Here is a 21375-nt window from a genome sequence, read left to right on the forward strand (position 1 = left end):
AGCGGCTACCGTTATACACTGTTGCTAGCGGCTACCGTTATGCACTGTTGCTAGCGGCTACCATTATGCACTGTTACTAGCGGCTACTGTTATGCACTGTTGCTAGTGGTTACCGTTATGCACTGTTGCTAGTGGCTACTGTTATACACTGTTGCTAGCGGCTACCATCATGCACTGTTGCTAGTGGTTACCGCTATGCACTGTTGCTAGTGGTTACCGTTATGCACTGTTGCTAGTGGTTACCGTTACGTATTCTTGCTAGCGGTTACTGCTGTGCACCGTGATGTGAATGCAGGGAGAGCAAAGACCAGCAAAATGATTGCCAATGTTGCTACTATTGCTCCTACTGTTGCTGCTACTGTTGCTGCTACTATTGCTGCTACTGTTGCTGCTACTGCTGGAGATGGTGGTGTTACTGGCGTTCAATGCACTGCTGCATGACATTATCAACTTCTTTTCTTTTCTTTTTTTTACTATGTTTTATTTCGCGTATATCCAAGCGAGAATTTCTTCCCAGCAAGGTAGCGAAGAGGGAAGAAAAGAAAAGAGAGAAAACAAGTGTGTATGCACTGGAAATGATAGTCAGCTGGTTATCAATAGTACGGATCCATTGTCAAATATGGCATTAGCTACTGTTGCAGGTATTGAGCAAGGAATACAACAGGAATACAACAGGCACAGTCAGTGACCAATTCTGTAAAACACTAACTCACGGACTGATTCGAATTGGTGCAGTAAGACGGTCAACAGAGTAGCGCACTGAGTAGTAACTGACCATCTCCTGTACCAGCTCCTGAAACACACACACATCCAGTACAACAACAACAACAACAACAACAACAACAACAACAACAACAACAACAACAACAACAACAACAACAACAACAACAACAACAACAACAACAACAACAACAACAACAACAACAACAACAACAACAACAACAACAACAACAACAACAACAACAACAACAACAACAACAACAACAACAACAACAACAACAACAACAACAACAACAACAATGTACATCCAGTACAAAATCTGACACACCTTACACCTGCCCATCGCTAAAGCGATGATAGCGAACAAGTCATGTTAGACATACCGCTAGCACATACATACACATCACTCATCATGAGTTCAAAATAGCTACATTGAACCGTTACTATCAGATTTGTTGTGATGCTGATAAGGGCATGTTGAGTCACCTCCACCATTACACTGCGCTCTTTAGCCGACTAGACCCTCCTGCCCACAACCATCACCACTGCGAGGACACTTCCATAGACGATATTGATAAACTCCTTCAGACAGCTGTTTCGCTAATACTTAGTACATAGCTCATCAGTGAAGGTAGATGTTGAATGTTTAAAAATATAGACTAAACTGCTATTATAATATAGGGTTTCCACATACAAAACTGGCATAGCTGAGGTGATAACACGGGATAGGAAAGTGTGAAGTACTGTTGATGCGCATGGGACATGCATGCAGCGTCAGAAATTCGGCGCGGAAAATCAATCACTATAAGCATGACTATCAATGCCGAAATAACGTGCCAGAATCAGTGTACTGTGTAGCTAGTGAGAGTCTGTGTATTTCACTTGTCCGAGTGCCATGAAGGCCTGCAAACGCACCTCACGACCCGCCGAAATCGACAGCCACAGCAGCCCCTGGGGCATGACACTGCACTGCTCGCCTGCCGCGCCAAGACGCTTGGCAGTCACTAGGCTTCATGCCACCAATGTTGTCCGCAAGCTACCTTGTCGTCATCTGCCCATCACCCACTGCCGCTGACGCGCTGGGAGGCCCCGCGGCATTCGCCCAGTATATCGTCGTCAGAGCTGTGTCGACGGTACAATAACGCTGGTAGAAACAAACAGTTGGTCGTATGTTATTGCGTTATTTTCTTCAATGGCCGAGAGCTCTGTCGCAGCCTGTAATAGCTGAATTGCTGATACCGATGTACAGTGTATCATGAAGCAAACTGATTCTGAAAAGCCAAAGTGGATGAATGTACCATGCAATGTACTGGGACAAGTTGGCCAGTAGGATGTGTATTGTCACTACTCACACAGGGCTTCAAGCTCATCCAAAGTACAACGAAAAGAGAGATAAGATAAACTCTAACAACAGAAGTGAAAATCAGTATGAAATGGAACGGACTAATCAGCAGAAACAGTTGTCTTTACTCTTTAGGTTTACATAGCACTTACACATACAGTGTGTGTGTGTGTGTGTGTGTGTGTATGTGTGTGTATGTGTGTGTGTGTGTTTTCTGCTCTGGTGGAGGACGGTTGTACTTTTTCGGGCTCTTGTTTCTGGCCTTGGTCCGTGCTTGTTCTCGCCGTTGTGGACGGCCTGGGGTGTCCCCAGCCATACAGGCCAAAAGTGCCTGAGGTGGGGTATTCATCGACAGGAGACTTGATCGGATAGTTACGATGCTGACACTCTCCTCGTCGCCCCCACCTCGGAGTCCTTCGCGAGGCCTTGCAAGCCCGCGAGTGGAGCAAACTACCGCACGAAGACGACAACTTGGAACGACTCTAAGCATTGGCTCATGGAATGTTTGCTCTGTTGTGGAGAGTGATGGACCAGTTCGAGCGGCCGCCGTGAGCGGAATCGTTTCCGACGATAAGAAAATCTTTCAAATAGTTGAACATCTTGACAATGTGTGTGTTCTCTGCTCTGGTGGAGGACGGTTGTACTTTTCCGGGCTCTTGTTTCTGGCCTCCGTCCGTGCTTGTTCTCGCCGGTGTGGACGGCCTGGGGTGTCCCCTGCCGTCCAGGCCAACAGTGCCTGAGGTGGGGTATTCACCGACAGGAGACTTGGTCGGATAGTTACGATGCCGACACTCTCCTCGTCGCCCCCACCTCGGAGTCCTTCGCGAGGCTTTGCAAGCCCGCGAGTGGAGCAAACTTCCGCACGAAGACGACGACTTGGAACGACTCTGAGCGTTGGCTCATGGAATGTTCGCTCTGTTGTGGAGAGTGATGGACCAGTTCTAGCGGCAGCCGTGAGAGGAATCGTTTCCGATGATAAGCCAGAGCCATAGCTGCTGGAGATGGCTCTCTCGAACATGGTCCCGCTCGTCGTTCTATATTGTCGGCCCCGTAAGGGGACACGTGACCGTAATGGCAGTGTTTACCAGGACCAGGACCAGGTGTGTGTGTGTGTGTGTGTGTGTGTGTGTGTATGTGTGTGTGTGTGTGTGAGTGTGTGTGTGTGTGTATGTGTGTGTATGTGTGTGTGTGTGTATATGTGTGTGTGTGTGTATGTGTGTGAGTGTATGTGTGTGTGTGTGTGTGTGTGTGTGTTTGGTGAGCTCCAGAAGACGCGCCCTCGCCACGGGCCTCGCAAGCGTTGGCGTGACAACATCGTGATTGACCTAGAGGAACGCCACATCAATGACTGATACAGCCTAGCCGAGGACCGCCGTGCATGGAGACTGGCGAGGACCGCCGTGCATGGAGACTGGCGAGGACCGCCGTGCATGGAGACTGGCGAGGACCGCCGTGCATGGAGACTGGCGAGGACCACCGTGCATGGAGACTGGCGAGGACCGCCGTGCATGGAGACTGGCGAGGACCGCCGTGCATGGAGACTGGCGAGGACCGCCGTGCATGGAGACTGGCGAGGACCGCCGTGCATGGAGACTGGCGAGGACCGCCGTGCATGGAGACTGGCGAGGACCGCCGTGCATGGAGACTGGCGAGGACCGCCGTGCATGGAGACTGGCGAGGACCGCCGTGCATGGAGACTGGCGAGGACCGCCGTGCATGGAGACTGGCGAGGACCGCCGTGCATGGAGACTGGCGAGGACCGCCGTGCATGGAGACTGGCGAGGACCGCCGTGCATGGAGACTGGCGAGGACCGCCGTGCATGGAGACTGGCGAGGACCGCCGTGCATGGAGACTGGCGAGGACCGCCGTGCATGGAGACTGGCGAGGACCGCCGTGCATGGAGACTGGCGAGGATCACCGTGCATGGAGACTGGCGAGGATCACCGTGCATGGAGACTGGCGAGGACCGCCGTGCATGGAGACTGGCGAGGACCGCCGTGCATGGAGACTGGCGAGGACCGCCGTGCATGGAGACTGGCGAGGACCGCCGTGCATGGAGACTGGCGAGGACCGCCGTGCATGGAGACTGGCGAGGACCGCCGTGCATGGAGACTGGCGAGGACCGCCGTGCATGGAGACTGGCGAGGACCGCCGTGCATGGAGACTGGCGAGGACCGCCGTGCATGGAGACTGGCGAGGACCGCCGTGCATGGAGACTGGCGAGGACCGCCGTGCATGGAGACTGGCGAGGACCGCCGTGCATGGAGACTGGCGAGGACCGCCGTGCATGGAGACTGGCGAGGACCGCCGTGCATGGAGACTGGCGAGGACCGCCGTGCATGGAGACTGGCGAGGATCACCGTGCATGGAGACTGGCGAGGATCACCGTGCATGGAGACTGGCGAGGACCGCCGTGCATGGAGACTGGCGAGGACCGCCGTGCATGGAGACTGGCGAGGACCGCCGTGCATGGAGACTGGCGAGGATCACCGTGCATGGAGACTGGCGAGGATCACCGTGCATGGAGACTGGCGAGGACCGCCGTGCATGGAGACTGGCGAGGACCGCCGTGCATGGAGACTGGCGAGGACCGCCGTGCATGGAGACTGGCGAGGACCGCCGTGCATGGAGACTGGCGAGGATCACCGTGCATGGAGACTGGCGAGGACCGCCGTGCATGGAGACTGGCGAGGACCGCCGTGCATGGAGACTGGCGAGGATCACCGTGCATGGAGACTGGCGAGGACCACCGTGCATGGAGACTGGCGAGGACCGCCGTGCATGGAGACTGGCGAGGACTGCCGTGCATGGAGACTGGCGAGGACCGCCGTGCATGGAGACTGGCGAGGACCGCCGTGCATGGAGACTGGCGAGGACCGCCGTGCATGGAGACTGGCGAGGACCGCCGTGCATGGAGACTGGCGAGGACCGCCGTGCATGGAGACTGGCGAGGACCGCCGTGCATGGAGACTGGCGAGGATCACCGTGCATGGAGACTGGCGAGGACCGCCGTGCATGGAGACTGGCGAGGACCGCCGTGCATGGAGACTGGCGAGGATCACCGTGCATGGAGACTGGCGAGGATCACCGTGCATGGAGACTGGCGAGGACCACCGTGCATGGAGACTGGCGAGGACCGCCGTGCATGGAGACTGGCGAGGACCGCCGTGCATGGAGACTGGCGAGGACCGCCGTGCATGGAGACTGGCGAGGGCCGCCGTGCATGGAGACTGGCGAGGACCGCCGTGCATGGAGACTGGCGAGGACCGCCGTGCATGGAGACTGGCGAGGACCGCCGTGCATGGAGACTGGCGAGGATCGCCGTGCATGGAGACTGGCGAGGACCGCCGTGCATGGAGACTGGCGAGGACCGCCGTGCATGGAGACTGGCGAGGACCGCCGTGCATGGAGACTGGCGAGGACCGCCGTGCATGGAGACTGGCGAGGATCACCGTGCATGGAGACTGGCGAGGACCGCCGTGCATGGAGACTGGCGAGGACCTCCGTGCATGGAGACTGGCGAGGATCACCGTGCATGGAGACTGGCGAGGACCACCGTGCATGGAGACTGGCGAGGACCACCGTGCATGGAGACTGGCGAGGACCACCGTGCATGGAGACTGGCGAGGACCACCGTGCATGGAGACTGGCGAGGACCACCGTGCATGGAGACTGGCGAGGGCCGCCGTGCATGGAGACTGGCGAGGACCGCCGTGCATGGAGACTGGCGAGGACCGCCGTGCATGGAGACTGGCGAGGACCGCCGTGCATGGAGACTGGCGAGGACCGCCGTGCATGGAGACTGGCGAGGACCGCCGTGCATGGAGACTGGCGAGGACCGCCGTGCATGGAGACTGGCGAGGACCGCCGTGCATGGAGACTGGCGAGGACCACCGTGCATGGAGACTGGCGAGGACCGCCGTGCGTGGAGACTGGCGAGGACCACCGTGCATGGAGACTGGCGAGGACCACCGTGCATGGAGACTGGCGAGGACCGCCGTGCATGGAGACTGGCGAGGACCGCCGTGCATGGAGACTGGCGAGGACCGCCGTGCATGGAGACTGGCGAGGATCACCGTGCATGGAGACTGGCGAGGATCACCGTGCATGGAGACTGGCGAGGACCGCCGTGCATGGAGACTGGCGAGGACCGCCGTGCATGGAGACTGGCGAGGACCGCCGTGCATGGAGACTGGCGAGGACCGCCGTGCATGGAGACTGGCGAGGAGCGCCGTGCATGGAGACTGGCGAGGACCGCCGTGCATGGAGACTGGCGAGGACCGCCGTGCATGGAGACTGGCGAGGACCGCCGTGCATGGAGACTGGCGAGGACCGCCGTGCATTGAGACTGGCGAGGACCGCCGTGCATGGAGACTGGCGAGGATCACCGTGCATGGAGACTGGCGAGGATCACCGTGCATGGAGACTGGCGAGGACCGCCGTGCATGGAGACTGGCGAGGATCACCGTGCATGGAGACTGGCGAGGACCGCCGTGCATGGAGACTGGCGAGGACCGCCGTGCATGGAGACTGGCGAGGATCACCGTGCATGGAGACTGGCGAGGATCACCGTGCATGGAGACTGGCGAGGACCGCCGTGCATGGAGACTGGCGAGGACCGCCGTGCATGGAGACTGGCGAGGACCGCCGTGCATGGAGACTGGCGAGGACCGCCGTGCATGGAGACTGGCGAGGACCGCCGTGCATGGAGACTGGCGAGGACCGCCGTGCATGGAGACTGGCGAGGACCGCCGTGCATGGAGACTGGCGAGGACCGCCGTGCATGGAGACTGGCGAGGACCGCCGTGCATGGAGACTGGCGAGGACCGCCGTGCATGGAGACTGGCGAGGATCACCGTGCATGGAGACTGGCGAGGACCGCCGTGCATGGAGACTGGCGAGGACCTCCGTGCATGGAGACTGGCGAGGATCACCGTGCATGGAGACTGGCGAGGACCACCGTGCATGGAGACTGGCGAGGACCACCGTGCATGGAGACTGGCGAGGACCACCGTGCATGGAGACTGGCGAGGACCACCGTGCATGGAGACTGGCGAGGACCACCGTGCATGGAGACTGGCGAGGACCGCCGTGCATGGAGACTGGCGAGGACCGCCGTGCATGGAGACTGGCGAGGACCGCCGTGCATGGAGACTGGCGAGGACCGCCGTGCATGGAGACTGGCGAGGACCGCCGTGCATGGAGACTGGCGAGGACCGCCGTGCATGGAGACTGGCGAGGACCGCCGTGCATGGAGACTGGCGAGGACCGCCGTGCATGGAGACTGGCGAGGACCACCGTGCATGGAGACTGGCGAGGACCGCCGTGCGTGGAGACTGGCGAGGACCACCGTGCATGGAGACTGGCGAGGACCACCGTGCATGGAGACTGGCGAGGACCGCCGTGCATGGAGACTGGCGAGGACCGCCGTGCATGGAGACTGGCGAGGACCGCCGTGCATGGAGACTGGCGAGGATCACCGTGCATGGAGACTGGCGAGGATCACCGTGCATGGAGACTGGCGAGGACCGCCGTGCATGGAGACTGGCGAGGACCGCCGTGCATGGAGACTGGCGAGGACCGCCGTGCATGGAGACTGGCGAGGACCGCCGTGCATGGAGACTGGCGAGGACCGCCGTGCATGGAGACTGGCGAGGACCGCCGTGCATGGAGACTGGCGAGGACCGCCGTGCATGGAGACTGGCGAGGACCGCCGTGCATGGAGACTGGCGAGGACCGCCGTGCATGGAGACTGGCGAGGACCGCCGTGCATGGAGACTGGCGAGGATCACCGTGCATGGAGACTGGCGAGGATCACCGTGCATGGAGACTGGCGAGGACCGCCGTGCATGGAGACTGGCGAGGATCACCGTGCATGGAGACTGGCGAGGACCGCCGTGCATGGAGACTGGCGAGGACCGCCGTGCATGGAGACTGGCGAGGATCACCGTGCATGGAGACTGGCGAGGATCACCGTGCATGGAGACTGGCGAGGACCGCCGTGCATGGAGACTGGCGAGGACCGCCGTGCATGGAGACTGGCGAGGACCGCCGTGCATGGAGACTGGCGAGGACCGCCGTGCATGGAGACTGGCGAGGACCGCCGTGCATGGAGACTGGCGAGGACCGCCGTGCATGGAGACTGGCCTGCAACACCATCCAGCCGCCTAAACCTGTGTCTCGGGACTTCAGGTGCCACTGCGGCCGAGATTTTCACCGTCACCAGGACCTCACTCGCCACTCAAAAATCTGTTCCGCGTGACTGAAACACTGTCGGTCCTTTCAGGACCTGCCATCATCTCCGGATGGGCATTATTGTATAGTGTGTGTGTGTGTGTGTGTGTCTGTGTGTGCATGTGTGTGTGTGTGTGTGTGTGTGTGCACGTGTGTGTGTATGTGTGTGTACGTGTGTGTATATATGTGTGTGTGTGTGCGTGCGTACATGCGTGCGTGCGTGTGTGTGTGTGTGTATGTGTGTCGTACCGCAGTTGGTGCAGCGAAGAGTGCATGGTTGGAGCAGAGAGCTAGCACTGTGGAGCGTGGCAAATTTAGCAGTAAGCACGTTTGGTCCGCCATCCGAGACATTCAACGGTGCTATTCAGGACTCCGATCCGTCACCATCCATCCGGTCCGTAATGCTGAGGGCTTAGTTTGCACGTCCTTGGAGGAGCAGGAAGACTGCTGGTCCACTCACTTCTCGAACTTGCTCAATGTTCCCAGCACCTTCAATGCCTCCACCGTTGCTAACATCCCCCAACGTGAGCCTGACGAGTCTCTGGCAGTCACACCAACAATGGAAGACCTTGTCGTCGCCATCAGACACCTTGCAAATGGCAAAGCTGGAGGTTCCTCGCGTATAGTCCCCGAGCTTGTGAAAGCAGGTGGCCATGATTCCCTGGACGCATTGCTGGATCTCGTCCAACTTGCTTGGACGACGGCCACTGTTCCGCAGGAATGACGCGATGCCGATTTGGTTCCTGTTCCCAAGAAGGGCAGCCTGTCCAAATGTGATAATTGGCGGGGTATTGCCCGTCTTGATGTTGTTGGCAAGGTGTGTGGCCGCATGATTCAAGATCGCCTGCAGTTGTTGGCTGAGTCGGAACTCCCAGAGTCCCAGAGCGGCTTTCGGCCAGGCAGGGGCTGTGTTGATGCCATCTTCTCGCTCCGCCAGCTAATCGAGAAAGCATACGAACATCGTCAGCAGCTCTTCTGTGTGTTTGTGGATTTGAAAAAGGCGTACGATTCTGTACCACGCGCTGCTCTCTGGGTCGCCTTGGGCCGACTTGGGGTTCCGCAACAGCTAGTGGCCCTGATTAAGGCTTTCCACACCTCTACCTCTGCCTCGGTCCGAGTTGGCAACTCCACCTTTGATGGGTTCCCTGTGGTTAATGGTCTCCGACAAGGATGTGTCATGGCACCAGTTCTCTTTAACCTGTACTTCGGGGTGGTTGTTGAGACATGGCGTGCCCGGCTAAAGGATGCAGGTTGTAGTCACTCTGTCAGCATCCAGTTTACCATCGATGGCCAACTCTACCCCCGCTCATCATCGCGCAGGGCTGGCGAGTCACTGTCTGTTAGTGACCTGGAGTATGCTAATGATGCCGTTCTCGTGCCTGAATGCCGTAGTGATGCTGAGTTTGGTGTGGAGCTCTTCTGTAGTGTTGCCCGAGAATTTGGACTAACTGTGAGCATCGCCAAGACGAAGATCATGACGGCGGGTCATGGGATCTCTGCTGAAGACTCGGCTGACATCGTTCTCCCTCTTGGCACTATCGAAGCCGTGCCGAAGTTCACTTACCTAGGATCCATAGTGACCCCTGACAGTCGTTCTTCATCCGACATCAAGCGCCGTATTGCCGAAGCCTCAAAGGCCCTTCGGAGCCCTCCAGAAGGTATTCACTGACAGATCTCTGTCCCTCTCTAGTAAACGCCACCTGTACATGGCCTGCGTTTCCTCAATATTACTGTATGGCGGAGAGTGTTGGACCCCACTCCAACGGGATATCAGAAGTTTGGATAAATTCCACCATCAATGCATCCGGGCTGTCCTCAGCATCACCAAGCCTCGTCAGTGGTCCGAGCGGCTGTCATCCACAGACCTGCGGAACCGTTGGGGAGACCCAGTACTGATGTCTACACGCCTCCGCAATCGGCGTCTGGAATGGACTGGGCACGTTGCGCGTATGGATGAGGATCGCACCCCCTCCAACTCCTCTTTGGGTGGCTACCTGTGCCTCGGCCGTTTTGTGGTCCCCGGCGACGGTGCAAAGACACGGTGATGACCGACCTCAAGTTTGCACTGCAACAGCCATCTCAGAGGTTCATCCTTGCTCAGGACCGCCAACAGTGGAGGGAAGTACGGGTTGCCCCTCAGTCGAGCTCCACCATGCCCAAGTCTGTGCATTGCGCAGTGTGTGACCGGAACTTCTCACGGGTCTCCGATAGAACGCGGCACAAGTGCACCACTCAGAGACGGCTTCCCATCCAGCTCCAGCGTGGATCAGTGCAATGCCAGAACTGCCAGAGGTGGTTCCGCAGCAAGGGTGGCTACTCTGTTCATCGATGCCAGCCTGTCACGAGTTCTCCTACACCAACAGTCAGTCTGTCTGTGCCACTTTCAGCTTGTTGCCAGCAGCACTGCCCAACATGTCAGCGATACTTCCGTTCTGTGGCCGGGTTCAAGCGTCACAACTGCAATCGTGGTGCGAGACCATCTGCTGCTGAGAGAGCAGCTCTGCCCCTCAGCTGCCCACATTGTTAATGCAATTTCCGCCGGCAGCAGGACCTAGCCAGACCTTCGCGGTCCTGCTTGTGATCCGAGTCCCGTTTTCTGGTCCATTTTCCATAGGGGTGACACTTGCCCCTCTGGGCAGTCATGCTGCTAGTAGTAGTAGTAGTAGTAGTAGTAGTAGTGTCTATTCGTTGAATTGGATAGGTGTACGGACAGTTCTCCACAATGCATGCACATCCATTCATAACATTCATGACAGGTAATTTATATTGACATTGGCTTAGACTTGCATACATGACGGGACCTGTTACTTTAATTTTCACTTTGAGTTTAAAGTTTTCTTCTTTTGACATTGGATTTGACATTGGATTTGACATTGGATTTACTAATTGATTTGACGTTATTTAAAGGAGTTTTCTTTTTTTAATTGAATTGATCTTCAATGATATACGATTTCACGTTTCCGCTATTTTGCCCGTAAAAGAGGCTTGTCACCAGTAGTAGTAGTCAAAGAACTTTATTGAAAAATCCATGATAATGTGATCGGAAAGATGATTGAAGAAAAAATCCAAACTCGAGTCAAATCCAGGCAAATATTAACAGTCACTACTATCAAAGCAGATCACTATTCACAATAGCGCAACTTGGAAAGCCGGCCAAAAAGGAAGATATTGAAATTAACCGAAGGCCTCCGTGCACAGCACATGGAGGACCTTATAATTATATTCCCACTCACAACTGGAGCAAACGGCATTGGTCCAGGAATGAAATTGCTACACGCTTTCGGCAGTATGAAGCTCTGCACCCACGAAAGCAAGTAATCAGCCAGCGGAGCAAAGTAAAAGAGATCCTGCAGCGCAAATGCGACATTACTATTGCATAACTAAGCTCTGGCTGCTTCTCGACAATGAGCTGAACAATGTTCTTTAGAGCACGGGAACATTCGGAAGCGCACATACCATTGGTCGCGAAAACCAAAGGTGTGAAGGTGCCTCGCTCAACATCAATCACACGTTGTAGATAGGCCCGTTTCTTCTGTGCTTCGTTACGAGACAACTGGGCAAGTACATCCGATCTCGACAGCAAGGACGCCGAGGGGTGGGTGACCCTCACATCAAAAAATGCATCTTGCTGTCGAGACCAGAAGCCCCTTGCACAAATGTCCAAACGAGCCTCAGGAGAACGATTGGCAGTGGCACAATCCAATGACTCACCAGTCAAAGGCAGCAACGTAGGCTCTATCCTTACATCAGAAATGACAGCCGAAAACACCTCCGCCAACAGGTCCCGAATCTCATTATGGCGTAGACTTGGGTAACCCCCTGTTGGACATACTGCAGCGTGATCAAGCGTCATGGCCGCTCCACATACGCAGGATGATGGTAATTCATCAAGTGGCCAGCCGTAACGAATTGCCACTGCATCACGAAAGGCGGACTTGTTCAAGACGAATCCACAGGAGGCAAGCGGCTCCGCCGTAAGCCAACTTCCCACACCGGCATCTCTGGAGGTTTCCAGCAGAACACGCTGAGGGCCACTTAGGGCAGGGGCCAGCTCTGACAGCTGGGTCCTATGCATATCAGCACGTTGATTGTTTTGATGTCTCCGGAGAACGCTGGTGTCGGAAACAACCCGAGCCGGCGTCAACTCACTGGACCCCGACCGCAGCATTCGCACGACGGGCCCAGTGACAACTTCACTTATCCGGCGCTGCACCTCTGCGTCCTCCGACACCACAGGAATAGCGAGGCCACCATATCGCACTGGTAATGCCAGCAGCTTCCGCTCCGAATCAGAAACCTCCGTCCGGCCAGTTAAGGTAGGGATATATTTATTATTTATGACATCATCCAGTGGTCTGTACGAAGAAGCCGACCCTGGATGACTTCGGATGTGATAATTCCACTTGCTCTTCATACCACGGACAAATGCGGAATATGCGGCGTGAGGCTGTGTAAGCGAGATGTCAGCCAAGAGGCTCATCTCCCGCACCCAACTCGCAATGTGGCTATCGAGATTATCGGCAATGAACGTCGACTGGCCAACAGCACCTCCCAGGTACCTCGCTCCACCGGTTCGTATTGCAATACCAGTGGCATCGAACATGTCAACGGCCGCCCGCTCCAAATCCGGCTTGACAAGGAGTGTCGTCTTTGAGGCATTGGGGAAATAACCATACTCCGGTCCAATGTCAGACAAAGCCAACCAAAACTTGTGCACGTCCATCATCCTTCCACCAGCCTCGCCGTCATCCGCATACCAGCACTGGCCAATAGATGGGTGGTCACTTGACAGGCGTCTGATCATAGGGCTAATAGCCAGCGCAAACAGTGCCATGGCCAAAGGATCGCCCTGGCAAGTACCCTCTCGAGACAAGATCCTGTCACCACCCGGCAGAAACAACGATATTGGAGCGCCATATGTGTTTTGGAAGATTGTGGAAACGGCAGGACACACTCGAGGAACGTTATGAAGCGCTGCCTGTCTGTTAACAGCATTAAATGCATTAGACGCATCTATGAACAAAAGTCACTAGTAGTGTGTGTGTGTGTGTGTGTGTGTGTGCGCGTGCGTGTGTGTACGTGTGTGTTGGTGTGATGTCCAGGGTGATGGTGTAATGTGCCAAGTCACAATGAAAGGTGGGGATCCTATGCCAACTGCACAGGCAGCACACTATGTTCAGTATGTGTACAGTGTGCACACTATGTGCACAGTATGTGTACAGTGTGTGTACAGTGTGTGTACAGTGTGTACACTATATGTACAGTGTGTACACTATGTGTACAGTGTGTACAGTGTGTGCAGTGTGTATAGTGTGTACAGTATGTGCAGTGTGTACAGTATGTGTACAGTGTGTACAGTATGTGTACAGTGTGTGCAGTATGTGTAGTTCATGTATGTCTAGTATTCAAACTCACCTGCAATATAGTTCTGTTAGCTGTCGGTAACCTACAAACACACACACACACACACACACACACAAACACAGATGCATACACACAGAGGCAAAGACACAGAAGAGTCACCACTTGGTGTGGGCATCAACTGCCTGTGGGCTATCCGTATATTGTCACTAGTACTCACTACATTCATAATAATCACACCAGCTACTGTTGATTGGTGCGGCTTGGTGAATTGATTGGGTGGCTTGGTGAATTGATTGGTGCGGCTTGGGGAATTGATTGGTGAATTGATTGGTGAATTGATTGGTGAATTGATTGGTGAATTCGCTCAAAGAAAGCGTATACACGTAGTAGAGGGGAACTGCAAGGTCCTCCCCCCGACACCACTCCCAGATCCGACACCACTCTGCAATCCGACACCGCTCTGCAATCCAACACCCATGCAGCCACACGTCATGCTACATCAGTGTGCATGCACGTCCATGATTGTATACTACTACTAGTACATACATGTGACATCGGAGGTCACGAAGGCACGCATCTCTTTCTTGGCTCGTTCTCACCTTTTTCAGGCTCTTTGCTGCTTCTTTCTGGCCCTCCTTTACTCCATATTTGGGCAATCAGTGCTCAAACTCTAAACCCGGATGCCCTCCAGCTCTGTGATAGCTGCTTATCTCTCACATCCCACATACATAGGATTTTCCCCATTTTGCAAATCTGATCATACTTTGAAGTATTTCACAAAGTGAACTACACAGCATGGCAAAATGCTGCGTGACTTCTATGGTTATCAAAGAGGATGTCTAAACTTGGATACTGAGCCAATAACAAATGCAAAATAGAAGAAATCACATGGGAACGAGTTATGAAGCAACTATCCACGACTGTAACAAGATAATAAGAAGTCAGAAAGTGCGATAACAGGGCACAAAAACTGACAGGCTACTGAAACATTCAACCATCTCACACCTAACTTAGCTCCAGCACATCTCCAGTGCGCAAACCAACAGTCTTCCAGCACTTCCACACTTCCCACAGTTATTGCACTTTCTGACCGCGTATTATCTTGTTAGTTGGTAGATAGTTACTTCATATTATACTCATACCCGGGCGTTTTCTTCTCTTTTAAAGATGATGTCAGCAAAGTTTGACCAACACTCATGTATGGCCTTTGGTTTGGTCCGATCAGGCCTTTCGTAAAGGAATACCTTCCATTTAATACCTTCCACTTTCTAAATCCTGTACATGTATAAGACTTGGACTCTTCAAGTATTGTGTGGGGCATCTCCCTACGTCTGTACGTCATTCAAGAGCTCAAATTCAAACCGGTTCTGTCTACAGACCACCTGCACTGTGCGGTATCCCACGCTTCTCTCTTCACGTGCACTCTTCTCCCTTCGCACTTCTCCTTAATTCCATTTAGACACTTCTTGTTTGTTCTCTCTTCTCTTCTCTTCTTTTCAACTCCTTCTACGTTCTGCCGGCACTTCTGGTCTACTCACTATACTCTGTGGTGTGTGTTGGCATTGAGTCTATTGACACACCAAGCTTATGTCGTAGAGCTCAAAATTGCAATTTATGTCCATGTTCATAGGCCAAGCTGAATATGGTGACAGATACTCATGTACGAGATATGTGCATGCACGTGAGCTGTACACCAGCACTTACGCATTGACTGAATCATCATCATACACCGGGGTTATTCGTAGTGGCATTCTAGCTGTGCCCTGCCTGCGCACACGATGATGTTCTGCCGCACCCACATCCACTAACTGAGCCTGCAACCAAATAGGACAAATGAACGAACTGAAGTGCTAAGTACACACCTTTTGACCTTTTGACGCCCATCGCCGGAGGCGATGATAGCAATGCTACGGCAGAAGCCATAGCAACTTGTGCTGGGATTGCACCATTCAACAGCTTGCAAGGCTGAAGAATTGACCATCACTACTCAGCCTGGTCTACACCATACAGCTATTTGAAGTGACTTTTCTGGCCAGTGAATCCCTATTTTTGGTCTTTCATTTTTTTTCCCCGCACACACATCACACCACATACTCCGGCATGCACTGGCTGTTGGTAACCACTCAGGAGAATGAAAGAAAAGTCAGGAAGAGACTGAGAAAGAGAAGAAAGACGTGTGTGGAACCCACAACCTATCGATTGGAAATCGCTGCACATACCACTGTACCATATGGGACACACTAAATGCACCTCAGACCTCAGACATGCCCATCGCGGAAGCGATGATAGCGAACAGCTATGTTAAACATAGCAACTTGTGCTGGGATTACACCATTCAACAGCTTGCAAGGCTGATGAATTGACTGCCACTATGTTTAGCCTGGTATCCACCACACAGCTGTTTGAAGTGACTTTTTCTGGCCAGTGAATCCCTATTTTTCATTTTTCCATTTTTTTCTACACACCTCAGACCTCAGACCTCAGACATGCCCATCGCGGAAGCGATGATAGCGAACAGCTATGTTAGACATAGCAACTTGTGCTGGGATTACACCATTCAACAGCTTGCAAGGCTGATGAATTGACCGCCACTATTTTTAGCCTGGTATCCACCACACAGCTGTTTGAAGTGACTTTTTCTGGCCAGTGAATCCCTATTTTTCATTTTTCATTTTTTCCATTTTTTCTACACACACACACCACACCACATACTCCGGCATACACTGGCTGTTGGTAACCACCCAGGAGAATGAAAGAAAAGTCAGGAAGAGTACGAGAAAGAGAAGAAAGACGTGTTCGACCGTAATCGTCGGGAATTGAACCCGCAACCTCTCGATTGGAAATCGACTGCACATACCACTGCACCATATGGGACACACACACCATTGGACCATTGGACCATTGGACGCCCATCGCCAGAGGCGATGATAGCGATGCTACAGCAGAAGCCATAGCAACTTGTGCTGGGATTGCACCATTCAACAGCTTGCAAGGCTGAAGAATTGACCGCCACTATTCAGCCTGGTCTACACCACACAGCTATGAAGTGGCTTTTTCTGGCCAGTGAATCCCTACTTTTTGGTCTTTTTTATTTTTTTCCCGCACACACATCACACCACATACTCCGGCATGCACTGGCTGTTGGTAACCACCCAGGAGAATGAAAGAAAAGTCAGGAAGAGTCTGAGAAAGAGAAGAAAGACGTGTGTGACCAGAATCGTCGGGAATCGAACCCGCAACCTATCGATTGGAAATCGCTCCACATACCACTGCACCATATGGGACACACACACACACACACACACACACACACACACCACACACACACACACACACACACACACACACACACACACACACACACACACACACCCATCATCATATCTACACAAACAAACACTTAGTAACCATGGTAATACAGCCATCAGCAACAACACCAGCGCTGTGGGACCAGTAGAAGCATGTGTTGATTGGTCGGGCTATGCCGCTTAGCCTTTTCATACTTTGTAGCTGGTACACACACCCTCCTCAGAAGTAAAACACGCATTGGTTCTGGCAACCGGTCTGGTTGGTCCGACCATAGTCTGACCAACCGGACCGGCCAGGCCTGCACCAGTACACGGTCACCCTTAGCAACAACCCTAGCCACAACCCTAGCCACAACCTGTTGCAAAAGAAGGATCCACGAGCAGGATTCGACTCATGGGTCCTTCTTGCTACAATCCCTAGCCACAACCCTAGCCACAACCCTAGCCACAACCCTAGCCACAACCTTAGCAACAACCTTAGCAACAACCCTAGCCACAACCCTAGCAACAACCCTAGCCACAACCCTAGCAACAACCTTAGCAACAACCCTAGCAACAACCCTAGCCACAACCCTAGCAACAACCCTAGCAACAACTTTAGCAACAACCTTAGCAACAACCCTAGCAACAACCCTAGCCACAACCACCACCAGCAGCAGCAGCAGCAGCACCACCAGGACACTGAGGCTGTGATCGTTTTGCCCGATCCTGATCCAGATCCCAGATCCACTGGATCCCTCAGAATAAATTGGAACACATTCGGAACACCCTGCTACTGTGTCCATGTTGAGGCAGAAAATCGACAATCGAAATGTCACTCCAGGTTTGTACTCGCCATACTCTTCTGCATGGTGCACCACTCTTCCAAGTGTATGTGTTCTAAATGCGTATAACAATGATAACAATAATGGTTACCCGCCAAACACGTACAGGTACAAAAGTCTTATTCGGCAAAAATGAATTCGTTGGATCCAGTCAACCCTGCTCCCGGATCCGAATCCGATGTTTCTGGATCTGGATTCGACCAATCGATCACTGCAGATAGAGGAATCCTATGAATCTGGATCTGGATCCGACCAAACGATCACGGTCTGAGTCAATTGAGTGTTCTATTTCTTGCCAAAATTGGGTTGTCGTTTTGCTTTGGTTCCTACTTCGTGGCTTCACGCATTGACTTGGTGAATATACCCGGTCTCAAGCGCACTGGCTCACTGACTCGCAGTCACTACAAGACCACGTCAGACTGACACAATGCATGGCATATCTTCAAGACTGTGAACAAAATTAATGTGGTAATGTTTGGCAAGGTTTGACTTCAAATTAATGAAGTAGCGGTGGACATTTTGATACCACCAATCACCATTATACCATAAAATCATACTAACGTTATTCTGTATAGGCATACCACTATAATACCATACTACATGATTGTATTACAAGTATAACATAACAAGGTTCACTCATACAGTCACATGTATACAGTTGTAGACTTGCACAGTTGAAGTGCTTCAATACCTTTTTCTCAGGCCAAGGTACAGCATCATCAGCTCTGACAGCAACTAAACAAGACAACCCCCCGAACATTAGCCACAGTAGCCATACTTCCATAGCTGGCCCTTCACAGCTGAGACACAGAGTCTGTTTATTACTTCATGCACGCAGGACTAAGTCTCGCCACCGACAGAAAAATAAGCAAGCAGGGACTACCAGGCAACTCGACCACAATGATTAGGTAAAAATCAAACTTTCTGCATTCAGGCCGGATGTTCAAAACTACTCCCTGGTTCAAAGTAGTTCGAACCGCACAGACAGGTTCTCTTTTGAAGTTTTCCAATTTTGGGTATTTTCTTGTTTGTTGATTGTGCTTGCGGTGTCGTACGGTTTCCTCGTATGGGAGGTGAGCGTATCAACCCTACGCACGTGGCCATATGCGACTCTTCCGATCCCATGTCGGGCCATGATATGTGACGCTATGGCCAAGTGTGCTCGTCGTCTCGCTACTACGTAGACTCTACGTGGACCCGGCGTCACTAGACGCCTACACTGCATGCAGGCTGATTCCACTCGACAAATGCCCTGGAGTCAGGCCAATAGGCATCGGGGAAGTCTTGCGGCGCATAGTGGGGAAGGCCATCCTCGAGGTGATCCGCCCCGAAATCATGGAAGCTGCTGGCAGTCTCCAGCTATGCGCGGGGCAAGATAGCGGCATAGAGGCGGCAATCCATGCGATGTGCGACGTATTTGATGACCCTTCCACTGAAGCCATTCTTCTGGCTGACGCCACCAACGCGTTTAACTGCCTAAATCGCGAAGTGTGCCTCCGTAACATCCAGCACCTATGCCCATCACTCGCCAAACTCGTGATCAACACCTACCGAAAGCCCACTAGCCTCTTCGTCGGCGGCGAGAAGATCTTGTCATGTGAGGGTACCACACAGGGCGACCCCGTCGCCATGGCGATGTATGCCATTGGCATCATCCCACTTATGAAAGCTGTTGCAACAGAAGGAGCCGTACAGGCATGGTATGCAGATGATGCCGGATCCGGTGGCAAGCTGAAGAGCGTCCGAGTGTGGTGGGATCAGCTGACGGAGAAGGGCCCCAAATATGGCTACTTCCCAAATCCAGCTAAGTCTGTCCTAGTGGTCAAGCCCCCACTCCTCGACGAGGCCATCCGGATTTTCGCTGGTACTGGTGTTTCCATCCAGGCAGATGGATGCCGCTACCTTGGTGCAGCCATCGGGTCATCCGCGTTCGCCACGCAGTACGTGCAGCAGAAGGTTGAGGAGTGGGTCGCACAGGTCCAACGGCTGAGTGACTATGCCCACTCTCAGCCTCAAGCTGCGTATGCCGCGTACACCCATGGCCTACAGAGTAAGTGGACCTTTCTCTGCCGAGGCATGCCAGCTATGGATGAACACCTGCTTCCACTTGATGATGCTGTGTCCAACATGCTGATCCCTGCCCTTCTGGGACGACCGGTGAATACCCAGGAGCGCAGCCTCCTTGCTCTTCCGTGTCGCTTCGGCGGTCTCGGGCTGCCCCACCCATCGTCGCGAGCCTCCCAATATCAGTCTTCTCGAGACATCACCGCGCCCCTGACAAGCCGTATCTTGGTCCAAGATATGGAATTAGGCACCGCCATTGACGATGTACGCGCTGCCAAGAAGCAAGCGAAGAACACAGTTGACGCCTCGGTTCGGGCTGATGCTGTGCTTCTTTCCTCATCTGTGGATACTGAGTTGCAGCGGGTCATTGCGCTAGCGTCGGAGAAGGGAGCTTCTTCCTGGCTGACCTGTCGACCCTTGAAGCGGCATGGCATGACCCTCACCAAGGGTGAGTTCCGCGACGGAATCCACTTGCGCTACGGCTGGCTTCCACAGCGACTGCCATCATCTTGCAGCTGTGGAGCCACATTTTCAGTCGCTCACGCTTTGTCTTGCCCCACAGGGGGGTTTCCGTCGGTGCGGCACAATGAGGTGCGTGACCTCACTGCCCATATGCTGAAGCGAGTGGCTCACAATGTCTCCGTGGAGCCCCACCTGCAGCCGGTCACTGGGGAGCAGTTCCGGTATCGCACCGCTATCCAGACTGAGCAGGCCCGTCTCGACGTTGCGGCAAGTGGCATCTGGGGTGGCCGGTTTGAGCGCACCTTCATCGATGTGAGGGTTTTCAATCCTCATGCGACCTCAAACCGCGCCACCTCCATTGCTTCCTGCTACACCAAGCACGAGAAGGAGAAGCGGCGTTGCTACGAGCAACGTGTCCGCGACATAGAGCATTCGTCGTTTGTTCCGGCCATATTCTCTACCACTGGTGGTTTGGGCAAACACGCGGAGTCGCTCTACAAGCGGATAGCTTCTCTTCAAGCCGCGAAGACTGGAGAAGCATACAGCTGTGTTATGTCTTGGGTTCGATGCAAATTGAGTTTTGCCCTACTCCGGTCCAGCGTGATGTGTTTGCGCGGATCCCGGAATCTTCGGCCGGTGCAGTTGGACTCACCTCCCACCTTGGCGGTTGCTGAGGCGGGCATTCGCATTTGATACCATTTGCCTCTGGTTTTGTCTGTATTGGCTTCGTCTGTGCTCTTTTCATCCTACTACTAGTAGTTTTCAGTCAAAATGGGTGCCTTATTATTTTTCTTAAATAATAAAATTATCTCTATGTCGGGCCATGATCCAACCATGCATGCGTAGATCTACGCGCGTGGCGCGGGCATTGCGTGCACCAGGGAGTCGTAACATACCGGTATTTTACGACTCCCTGGCGTGCACGTGGCGCGCTAGACATGCATAAAGCAGCATATAATGCATTCATGATGATGTCTACAGTCATTGCGTCATCTTTTATCTTTACGATTGTTTTCCTGGTTTAGACTTTAGTTTTTATGGTGGCGGTCGCGCGGG

The 21375-nt window shown here is 53.7% G+C and overlaps 1 protein-coding gene across 1 annotated transcript in view; it reads right to left on the reverse strand.

Moving 5' to 3' along the window:
- Nucleotides 1–18776, reverse strand: part of LOC135816221 (leishmanolysin-like peptidase) — a 57585-nt gene extending 38809 nt beyond the window's left edge. The window contains exons 1-4 of the mRNA XM_065329626.1: nt 18485–18776; nt 15366–15475; nt 13713–13743; nt 714–793 (exon numbers count right to left, since the gene is read on the reverse strand). Coding sequence (XP_065185698.1) covers nt 714–793; nt 13713–13743; nt 15366–15475; nt 18485–18577 — 314 coding nt within the window. The 5' untranslated portion in view covers nt 18578–18776. The remainder of the gene's footprint in view (nt 1–713; nt 794–13712; nt 13744–15365; nt 15476–18484) is intronic.
- Nucleotides 18777–21375: the final 2599 nt, after the last annotated feature.

The sequence above is a fragment of the Sycon ciliatum genome, chromosome 4, assembly GCF_964019385.1.
Source record: "Sycon ciliatum chromosome 4, ocSycCili1.1, whole genome shotgun sequence".
NCBI lineage: Eukaryota > Metazoa > Porifera > Calcarea > Leucosolenida > Sycettidae > Sycon > Sycon ciliatum.